The sequence below is a fragment of the Solanum stenotomum genome, chromosome 6, assembly GCF_019186545.1.
Source record: "Solanum stenotomum isolate F172 chromosome 6, ASM1918654v1, whole genome shotgun sequence".
In the NCBI taxonomy this organism is placed as follows: Eukaryota; Viridiplantae; Streptophyta; class Magnoliopsida; order Solanales; family Solanaceae; genus Solanum; species Solanum stenotomum.
Genome location: NC_064287.1, coordinates 1425955 through 1437320, shown reverse-complemented (window position 1 = coordinate 1437320; position 11366 = coordinate 1425955). Strand labels below are relative to the sequence as shown.

The 11366-nt window shown below is 34.0% G+C and overlaps 2 protein-coding genes and 1 pseudogene across 2 annotated transcripts; 1 reads left to right on the top strand and 2 right to left on the bottom strand.

Annotated features, from left to right (window-relative positions):
• Positions 1-358: 358 nt before the first annotated feature.
• Positions 359-2732, bottom strand: LOC125867652 (F-box protein FBW2-like). The gene is made up of 3 exons (XM_049548210.1): positions 2551-2732; positions 1482-1805; positions 359-1214 (listed from the first exon to the last, which is right to left on the bottom strand). Exons 2-3 carry the CDS (start codon positions 1787-1789, stop codon positions 560-562), a joined length of 963 nt encoding a protein of 320 aa, XP_049404167.1. The 5' UTR covers positions 1790-1805; positions 2551-2732; the 3' UTR covers positions 359-559.
• A 3358-nt stretch (positions 2733-6090) lies between these two features.
• LOC125867218 (zinc finger protein CONSTANS-LIKE 5-like) lies at positions 6091-7672 on the bottom strand (annotated as a pseudogene).
• A 1087-nt stretch (positions 7673-8759) lies between these two features.
• Positions 8760-10661, top strand: LOC125867217 (uncharacterized). The gene has a single exon (XM_049547640.1). The coding sequence runs from the start codon at positions 8760-8762 to the stop codon at positions 10659-10661; it is 1902 nt and encodes a 633-aa protein (XP_049403597.1).
• Positions 10662-11366: the final 705 nt, after the last annotated feature.

Sequence of the window (11366 nt, the reverse complement as noted above, 5' to 3'; positions counted from 1 at the left end):
GGGGGAACGTGAAACAATCTTGTAGGGGATGCTTCCTCCAACACAGATACCGGATAATTTTGTATCACTCACATGTTATTGAGGATTACGGTTCTCTTCTGAACAAACAGGGTCAACAATGTTTCAGCACACTTTTCGTTAGGGATATTTTCTTGAGGGCCTTAGAAGATCACTTAGACAAATGCTGGTAGACCTTGTTGGATTCTAGCTTTCACTTCACATTTTTTTCGTGACAGTAGTGTCCGGAAAGCTTGAGTGCACCTCGAGTATTCCACCGGATACTAGGTACCTCCCACCAGCACAAGAATCAGATAACTCTATCCATCAAGGCTTAGACAGATGAGATGAATATACGCATGGAAATCTTTGTTATATATGAATAGATAGGTAAGTACACAGAGTCAGGAATGTAATAGAACAGAAAAAGAAAAGAGGAGTAAGGTACACAAGACAGAATTCACATTTATACATTGTAGAAAGCAGGTTAACTTTCATATATAGAGTAGTACAATTTTTAGAACTTCTGGAAATTGATCAAGTAGAATTTGATCGTCAAACCTCAAGGAGATTGCGGCCAATCATATCCAGAGTCCACAACATTTAAGTCATCATAAAACCACATTTCGACATCCTCAATAACTTGATCATCCTCCCAATACACATCAGACATCTCATCAAAGTCGTCATCATCCACATCACCAGCCACAAAATCCCACCGTACATAGCCAGAAGAACTTGAATAGTCAGAGCAATTGTCCCAACCATTCCCATCATAGCAATCTACAACAATCGGACCAACCACCTTTAGCTGATGGAATGTCTTCATGAAATCATCATCGAGGTTCACATTCCAACAACCTCTTACATCCAGTAGCTCAAGACATCTGCAGTTTTGAAGTACCTCAATTATGCTTGTTGTACCAACCAACATGTAGGCAATCTCGAGTTGCTTGAGATTTGGCATTGTACTTGATATCGCCAAGGCTTCATCGTCTTGGGATAGCTTGCCAATAACCTCAAGGGGATGCATTGTTCGACGCAAACCAGTGAGACATTTGCAATGCTTCCCTATAGCTTCAAGGGCTCTGGCTCCTATTTTTAAGCAGTAGCTTACATCCAAAAATGTAATGTTCGTGAACATTCCCACAACTTGTTCCACAACGGAATCACCTATTTCACTTTTTGGCAACCTCAACATCTGCAGAAATTTGGCACTTGCAAGCAAAACAGAGAAGGGATTAGACAAATAATGTCATGGTCTTTACTGCTAGATGAAGAGCTCACATAACTCCATCTAAATCACCAACAATCTCAAAGTTCATTCACATCATGCAAATGGATAAGAACCATTCTGAAACTCTATACTAACTCACTTGATCTTGAAGTACAGTATCTTAAAACGATGTGCAACATTAAATGTACTATAGACTACTGCAGTAGCTGAGAGATGGAAATACTATCAAGACTGATAATGTACTAACTTGTTTGCAATGAATGAGAAGCTTGAGTCGCGAGAGAGACTGGAAACACAAAGCTTACGCAGAGAGCCACAGCTTCTTGTAATAAGCAATTGAAGCATCCGATCAAGGTTATCAGGGCATCGATTTTTGCTCCATTCCTCAATGTCAATCTCTTGCCAACAATAAGGACCCTTTGCTGCTTTTTCCCATGACTTGCACACCCTTGGGACTATAGTTAATACCTCTTGAAGTGAAAGGTTTCTAAATATTAGCCCAAGTGCATCAGGAATCAATTCATCCCATCGACGAAACTCAAAACTCTCCTCCATCTTAGCTCTTGATTTGCTGCAAAAGGAATGAGATATATTCAGGACAAGATTCTTTCATCATAATAAACCTATTTTATCTCATTGCTTCAATGCTTGAAAGAGGCAAAAAGCTCAGAAATTTGGGTAATCAACAGCTATAATTTCAACACATGATAAACAAGATCCAGAAGAAGTGAAAATGTAAGCAATTGACTAGTGAAATCACAAACACAAATCAACAAATATTTAAAAGATGAACTAAACACAAGGCCATAAAAAGAGGGAGAATTCTATAACTAACTTTATAACAGAAAAAACAAGATTTCTCAAAATACATCAAATTGGTAAACAATAAAAAAGCAAAAAGAGACAATCTTTACACAAGAAATAAAATGTTAAGAAAAAGATAAAAGGATCAACCTTAAATATTGCCACAGCAAAACACTAAAGCAATGAGATTCCAATGTGTGTTGAATACCCAAATCAGCCAACACCCTTTTGAGAAAAATACTTAAATCAAGAAACAATCATCTAAAATTCTCAAGAAAAGCAAATGAATTCTAAGAATTTCTGTTGCAAAGTACAGCTGAAAAGAAAAAAGATCAAATTTTTACACCAGTAAACAGAGGTATCTGAAGAACCCCAAAATCAAGAACCACAATACTTATGTAACAAAACAGCAACTTCATGCACAAACTCAAAAAATGCATACAAAGAACGAAAGGGTGTCAGTAAAAAAGAGAAAAATGTTCAAAAACAGCAAAAAAAAAAATAGTATTTACCTAAGAATTTGTACTCTTGGATCTGTAAAATTTACACCGGTTTATCCGCCTAAAATGAAGGGGCAAGAGAATGTGAGTTTTCAGTTAAAAATGGTGTTAGTGTTAGGTAGAAGAAAGAAACAAGAAGAGAGACAAAAGAAACAAGATTTGATAACAGGGCTTAAAAAAAAAAGGAAAATGTGAAGGTGATTCGAGTATATGCAGGGGAGATGCATGAGGTCGTAAGAGATTGACTATGAATGATTTCAAGAACGGTGAAAGTATATGCCTAAAATATATTGAGGAGAGGTGATTAGACAAGACATAATGTAACTTTCACTTACGGAGGATATGATGGTAAATAAAAGGTTATGATAAAACAAAAATTAGGATAAGAGGTTAGTTAAATAGTTGAGCGGTGTCTCGTTTGTTCTATTTTACTATTTGTTGTATTACTTTTTGTAGTTTCTTGTCTTTTGAATTTGGTTATTATTTGTAGTTTTTTTTAATTACATTTCAACTTTTCTTTCTTTATACTGCTTTGGACCGTCTTTTTCTTGAGTTATTTATCGAAAATAGTTTTTTTACCTCTAAGATAATGACAAAGGTTGTACACACTTTATCCTTCCACACCCTACTTTGTAGAATTACATTGGATATAATGTCATTGTTGTTGTTATAATTTTTTTTTTATTCTTAAAAATATTATATAAACTTAATTTGATATGATTTGATATTTTAATATTTAGTTACAAAATTTTACAAAATAATAAATTGATAACTATAAGTTGTTCGACTTTAACTTACATATACTGAAATTACTCTCCTCCTCTTGGCCTTGCTTTAACTCCTGTCTCATATGAAATAGTTCATTAAGGCAGGAAGTGTACTAAAAGTTGTCTAAGCATTGTAAGGCTTAATTTTATCATATTAACATCAAATATCATAAGAAAGAATAAGTAATTTAATTCCTCATTATCTAAATAATTAATTTTATATTATTGCTTAATTTATATATTTGTTAGCATTATGACAATACATATGAACTTAATTGACTTATATTTGTTATTTTGATTAAAATAAGTGTTTATAAATGTTTATTTTATTTTATTCAAACAGTCTTGTCTAAAGTCTTACCTTTAAAAATAAGTTATGTAATACATAAATCTATATTTAATCAAATTTTAATATAAATATTACATGCCCGAAAATAAAATAAAAAGTATGGAGTACTTGTGAGCACTGAATTGTGTCTTTGAAGTCTCTGTAAATAAAGCTGCACTCATTTATGATTCCATGCACAGTTATTTCATTTCTAAACCAATTTAATGTTGCTACCTAATATGATCAAGTGTCTTATTACTGCTAGTTCTTTTGTTTATATATCTATGATTAAGGGCGGACATAAGTCATCGAAAATTGAATTAAAATTTATCGATTTGAAGTTTGATTACATATAAGAGATGATTTATTTTTAGTATTGCTTATCGAATTGTCGAATTGAATTTTGAAAATATTGAGTCGTATTGATCCTAATATCTATTCTTAGGGGTCGTTTGGTTGGGAACAAGTTATTCTGGGTTAGCTATCTTGGGATAACTTATCCCATCACTATGATATAAATGGTGGATAAGTTATCCCAAACATGACAACCAAACAAGATACAAAAATTTGATCCCATCACTATTTATTTTTATCCCTCACACCAAACGACCCCTTAATGAATTATTTATCATAAATATGGATAATATTAACGAGTGATTTGCATATCTTAATTGATTTATGTCAATAAATTCATAATATTAGGATTTGAGAATGGAGATATAATATTTTTACATTGTTTATATAAAAACTAGCATGTCAAATGTTAGATAAATTATGAACATATTTTGTCAATAAATAAAATTTTCAAAGTTCAGTATTTGATATCTATCCCTATTTTCTTGTGTCGATTACCAAACTATAAAAATCAAACTTGAAAATATCGAACGTCCACCTTTATAGAAAACAAAATCTTTCTTCTAAATTTTGCTTCATTAATAATATTTTGTTTTAGTTTCGTCTTGCTTAACTCTTGTCAATTTCCTAATCTTGGATAATTCTGTTGCAACAATGAAAAGGTTCTCCAAATATCATTCTGTCCAAACAAAGCTTATTAAAATGATTTTAAGTTCTATGTATGTATTAGTATAATATTTACGTCTCAATTACAATTAATATATAATTACAATTAAAACATGTTACTACATTTTAAAATATTGCAAAATTTCACTACTAAATTTTCTCTTTTAAAAAGTGTGGAGATGAATTTTGGGCTCAATGGGCCAACAAATTCTTAGCACAGTCCACTAAGCTAGTGTTGGCTTGATTCATGAAAAAACTATCAAATAGACGAATATTTCTATCATATTTACTAATTCTTTGTATAATTGAAATAACTACATCTTGTCTTCTCATTAATTAATTATTTTATATCAGATTTCAATTCAGATATACCTAGATGCATGCATTTTTACTACCAGACACACTAAAATATAGAGAGGTGAGTGAGAGAAGGAGGGAGAAGAGCGAGATAGGAAGGAGGTGAGCGAGAGAAGGAGGGAGGAGAGCGAGATAGGAAGGAGGTGAGTGAGATCCCCATACACATGTGAATATTCCTCAAATACATGTGAATCACACTAGATACGTGTATCTGGAATACCAATTATGGAAAGAGAGGCGAGCGAGAGAAGAGAGTGACAAGCAATATAGGAGATATACGAGCAAGAGAGTTAGATACAGGCTATTCCACTTGGAATTGTGTATTTTCAACAAATTATACTTAATTTTAACCCCATGTATCCGAGATAAATGTATCTAGACATATTTGGGTGCGCTAGATATATGTATTCGAAGTCCAAAATTTGATAAGATTCGTAATATTACAAACTAGCATGAATTTAAGTAATTAATTTCTAAATTAATGAGATTTGTGTAAGTTACTTGTATTTATTAGTGGGAAAAAGGACGAATTTACCCCCGAACTTTGATAAATGGTACGTCTATGCCCTCCGTTATACTTTGGGTCCATCTCAGCCCCTGCCGTCCAATTATTGGTACACACATGCCCCTCTCACTAACGGTCCCCTCATCATGTACACGTGTCTTAATCCTAATCAACTACCCATTTGACCATTGTTTTTAACCCATAAACTAACAACCCGCCCCATAAACCCATACCCACCCGATTCCCTCTAAAATATCCTAACTCAATTAAAAGACCCAAATCTTTCGGGTCTCTCGTTCCTATCTATAATGCATTGTTAAACAAAATTAAATACAATTTTAATACAAAATTTATCCATTACAAATTTCTATTTTTTTTAAATAGTGTTTTGACCTAAACTTACAACAAAAACAGTTACTGAATTATACAAAATGGGAAACAAAATTAGATATATAAACACATAGTTACGATCCTCCTCACTAATAACAACAACATGAAGAAGAACAAAGAAAAATAAAATTTGATTTTTTCTTCGATTTTTTTTTAAAAAAAGGGATAATAAATAGATATAGAAACTAAAACGATGGAACGACGCCCTATGATGCATCGGCGGCGATGAGTGAATCGATTTCAATTTCAGTACGTTTAGCGAATCTCCCTTTGATTCTGGGTCGAGTCTCAGCATAAGCTTCTCTAGAAGAATATCGAATCGTCTTCTCGAACTTTCTATTCTTTCTCTTCTCTCTATACCTCATTACCCATGCTTCTCTGTCTGAACCGAAAACTGCATTCGGTACAGTGTCGGCGTCGGCACCGGCTGATGAGTTCATCACAAAAGTGTTTGAAACCTGTTAGTTAAACAAAAGAAAAATGAGATCGATTCACGTGAAGGAAGAGGAAGAAGGAAATAGACGAGAGAAGATACAGATGCATACACTTTGGCTAATGGATTGAGAGGTGAAATTGTACATGTAAGGTTTAGATCTAGCGAAATCGATTTCGTAGGTAGGGAATCCATCAACGACTGGACCTGGTAAATGAGTACTTGTTTCGTTGTTTTTCTGCATCGGCACAACTCCGTCGGAGCTATAATGGCCGTGTTGATGCTGTTGATGATGAAGAATATGCGGTTTTTGCTCACATGACATTAGATCTATATCTAAATACGAATCCATATCATTAAACAAGTAATAAATCTGATCATTCCCTTCTTTCGGCGTCGAAAGGATCCACGACGCTGCTTCAGCTTCTTCCTCCGGTTGAGAAAGATTCTCACCAATACTATCAAAGTACTTCTCATCATCAACAACATCAGCATCAACATCATCACCGCCGTGAGATTTTTCAACTCTATTGTGAGAGGAACGAGAGACCCGGAAGATTTGGATCTTTTAATTGATTTAGGATATTTTAGAGGGAATCGGGTGGGTATGGGTTTATGGGGCGGGTTGTTAGAGGGAATTGGGTTAAAAATAATGGTCAAACGGATAGTTGATTAGGATTAAAACACGTGTACAGGATGAGGGGGGCGTTAGTGAGAGGGGCATGTGTGTACCGATAATTGGACGGCAGGGGCTGAGATGGACCCAAAGTATAACGGAGGGCATAGACGTACCATTTATCAAAGTTCGGGGGTAAATTCGTCCTTTTTCCCTTTATTAGTCAGTGTTGATTAAGCCATCATTTGGGCCTACTTCAAACTGAATGACTGGTTGTGACAATTATGGATCATTCACACAAATATTCTTATTTTGGATTGGTCTTTAATTTTTTGCCTTTCAAATTGATGATTTTTAATTTTTATCACTTAAAATTTCAAATATAAAAAAAATGACTGAAAATATCCCCGACAACGCAAAAAACAAAATAAAAAATTGCAAGGCAAAACAAAATTCACTAGACATTAATTTAGTGACACAAGTTACGCCTCGGGGCAGGGGCGGAGCTATGACATGGCGAGGGTGGTCAGATGAACAACCTTCGTCGAAAATTTTTTACGGGTATATATACTAAATATCGAATTTTTTGGATATATACTAACTGTTGCACAACCTTGACACAATAAAGGTTGACAGCCCAGCGGTTAAGATTGTGCAAAGATGCCTCAGCGTTCCGGGTTCGAGCCCAAGCGTTGGCGTTTTCTTTAAATTTTTTCATTATTTCATTTGTTCTCTTAGAAAAGGCAAAATTCAGTCTGGGTTCGATCCCAGGCTTGAACAATTCATTTATTTAATATTTGTTCCGTTTTTCTCTTAAGAAAAAGTACAAAAGTTACCTTTTTTAAGTTGAGAAAAACAAAAGGAAATAAAAGGTCTATTTTTTACTTTTCTTAATTTAAAAAAAAAATAGATTCATAGTTGTCTTTTCCTTTTAGTTTTTTGACTTCTTCTTCTCCGAAAAACCCTTTACAACTTTACTCTTACCTTTCTCTCTTCTCAACTTTCATACATATTTGCAAGTTTTAAGAAATTGGAAGCTTTAATCATTGTATATTTCTTCCTCAACCGCCATTGAAGTGTGAAAAGGTATTTCTTAATTCTTTTTTTCCTTTAGTTTAGTTTTTTCTAATCATGTGTTGAAAGACTTGAATATCTTAGTTTTTATGTTAAAAGCTACTTTATTTATTTGAGTATCGATCAACTATTTGGTGTATTGTGGATGCTTTTTAATAAGTTTGGTATACTTGATCTTGACTACTATTTCAGTTTGGTGTTCAATGAGTTTGGAGAAATATTTTTTTAGAGTACCCAAAACAAGTTTGGCGCCTCAAAATCAAAATCAACTACGCCGAGATGAAAATGTCAACCAAATAGAAATATCATCTCACTCTTCCCAAAGACAAGAATTTGATGTAAATGATTTAAAGGCTGATCCGGCTGAAAGAACTCCAATTTTGAATTATCATCCAAACCTTCGTGATGAGATAAGGAGGGCATATATCATTAAAGGTCCTTGTCAACCTCAAAATCATCAGTTTCCTCAAACTAATTTTTTTGGAACACCACATCGTTTTGTTTATACATGGTTTGATGAATATCGCGATTGGTTGGAATACACTATTAGTGCGGATGCTGCTTATTGTTTACCTTGTTATTTGTTTCAAGGAGAAAACATTAATCAAGGTGGTGGTAATGTATTTTCGACTAAGGGATTTACAAATTGGCATAGAAAAGATAGTTTTGCTACACATATTGGTCTACCGAATAGCGTTCATAATCAATCCAAAAGAAAGTGTGAAGATCTCATGCGAGAACAACAATCCATTCAAGCCCCATTTTACAAGTTGTATGATAAAAGTAAGCATGAATATCGGATTCGGTTAAACACTTCAATCGATGTGGTAAGACTTCTCTTGGATCAATGTTTTGCATTCCGTGGTCATGACGAGAGTGAATCGTCATTGAACAAGGGTAATTTTCTTGAAGTTCTTTCTTGGTTAGCTGCTAGATGTGATGCAATTAAACCTTTTGTGTTAGAAAAAGCTCCAAAAAATAATAAAATGACTTCTCATGACATCCAAAAAGATATTGTGACTGCCTGTAAGATTGAAACAGTTAAGGCAATAATAAAGGATATAAATAGTGACTACTTTGCTTTATTGGTTGATGAATCTAGAGATGTGTCACGCAAAGAGCAAATGGCTATTTGTCTAAGATATGTTGACAAAATGGGGTTTGTGATGGAGGCATTTATTGGACTTGTTCACATTAAAGATACTAGTGCTTTATCTCTAAAGAAAGCAATTGTAGATGTACTTGCTCACCATTCTTTGACTTTATCTAATGTACGTGGGCAATGTTACGATGGGGCAAGTAATATGCAAGGTGAGCTAGGTGGTCTTAAAACGTTGATTAGACAAGAAAGTAGATCGGCTCATTCTGTTCATTGTTTTGCTCATCAACTTCAATTGACTCTTGTTGCGGTTTCTAAAAAGTGTGTTCAAGTAGGTGAACTTGTATTATTAATTTCAAATATTTTGAATGTGTTGGGAGCTTCTTTTAAACGCGTGGATAATTTTCGAGAATCTCAAAAAAAGCATCTCCAAATGGCATTGGATATGGGTGAACTAGAAACGGGTAGAGGGTTGAATCAAGAACTTGGTCTTGTTAAAGCCGGTGATACTCGTTGGGGATCTCACTACAAGTCATTTGGAAACTTTATTAGTAGCTTTGACTCTATTGTTGATGTACTTGATACTCTTGTTGAAAATGCAAGTACTTTGGAAGAAAGAGCAAGCGCATCGGGATTTCTCAGAAGTTGTCAAACGTTTGAGACTATTTTCTTGTTGCATTTGATGACAGATGTTTTAGGAATCACAAATGATCTTAATGTTTCATTACAAAAAAAGGAGCAAGACATTGCAAATGCCATGATTCTTGTAAAGGTAGCAAAGAGAAGGTTGCAAGCTTTAAGAGATAATGAATGGGATCCTCTCTTTAAAAAAAATATTGGATGGGATTCACTTAAAGAAAAGGTAGAAGCATTTTGTATCAAGCATGGCATTTCATTACCCAATTTTGATGATCCATATGCTAATTCTGGGAGATCACGACGTAAAGTAGTTATTTGTACTACTTTGCATCATTATCGTGTGGATGTGTTTTATAAAATCATTGATTGGCAACTACAAGAACTTAATGATCGTTTCAATGAGGTGACAAGTGATTTGCTTAATGGAGTATCTTGCTTGAATCCAATTGATTCATTTTCTAGTTTTGACATAAGGAAGATAATGAGAATGGTTGAATTATATCCTGATGATTTTGATGGGTCCAACATGAGAGCTCTTGAGAATCAACTTGTTAATTACATTATTGATGTTCGTGATATTGATGAAAGGTTCTCCAATTTGGGTGGACTTGGAGAACTTTCAAGAAAGTTGGTTGAGACAAAGAAGCATTTAACCTATTCTCTCGTATTTCTTTTAGTGAAGTTTGCTTTGCTTCTACCTGTTGCCACTGCTACAGTTGAAAGAGCTTTTTTGGCAATGAAGATTATCAAGAATGACTTGCGAAATCGAATGGATGATGAATTCTTAGATGGTTGCATAGTACCTTATGTAGAGAAAAAAGTATTTAAAGATGTTTCTAATGAGTGTATTATGAAAACATTTCAAGAGATGAAGTGTCGTCGAGTGCAATTGTAGTTACCACTTTACAATTTACATATTTTGGTGTATATGAAACTATCCGTCAATATATTTGTCCTACTTCATCTTCCTTAGTTTATTCATTGATATTTTGTAAGTTTCTGTTTTAAGAATTTTCATTTTGGATAGTTGGTTAATTTGATATTGAGGTATGACTATTTTGAAGCCAATCTTTATAATTTGACTAGCAAGGTTTATTTTTTTACTTGTCCTAAAGTATGAACACCCTTGGCGAAAATCCTGGCTCCGCCACTGCCTCGGGGCATAGGTTTAGTGACACAATTTATGTCCAAAGTTTAAGTTTAGTGACACAAATTATGCATCTCACAGAAGAATTAAGCCCAAGCCACAAGTTATACTTCAAAATATATGTATGGCACAAATTATGTCTGAATGCAAAAGAAACTAAGCCCAAGGCACAAATTATTCCCCAAGTCATCAGTCTTAGTAGTCCAAATTATGCCCCAAAGACAACTTATGTCTTGGGGCACAACTTGAGCCATTGAATTTATGTCTTCACGTTCTTTTGATTAGAGAACAAGTTATTCCGTAATTAGCCAAATCTATAATTGTTATCTCATCTTCAACATGAGATAAAAATAATACTACAATCCAATCAAATATGAGATAAACTCATCCTAAATCTAATCTCGAATTAATTATTTCTCATCCCTCGTACCAAACGAGCCTTCGAAGCATAAC

Bases quoted from the DNA above. Each gene is read 5' to 3' on its own strand.
- LOC125867217 (XM_049547640.1), top strand. From the start codon at position 8,760: ATGCGAGAACAACAATCCATTCAAGCCCCATTTTACAAGTTGTATGAT.
- LOC125867652 (XM_049548210.1), bottom strand. From the start codon at position 1,789: ATGGAGGAGAGTTTTGAGTTTCGTCGATGGGATGAATTGATTCCTGAT. The intron at 1,215-1,481 runs GTTAGTACATTA...TTTGCTTGCAAG, and splicing joins TTCTCATTCATTGCAAACAA to TGCCAAATTTCTGCAGATGT.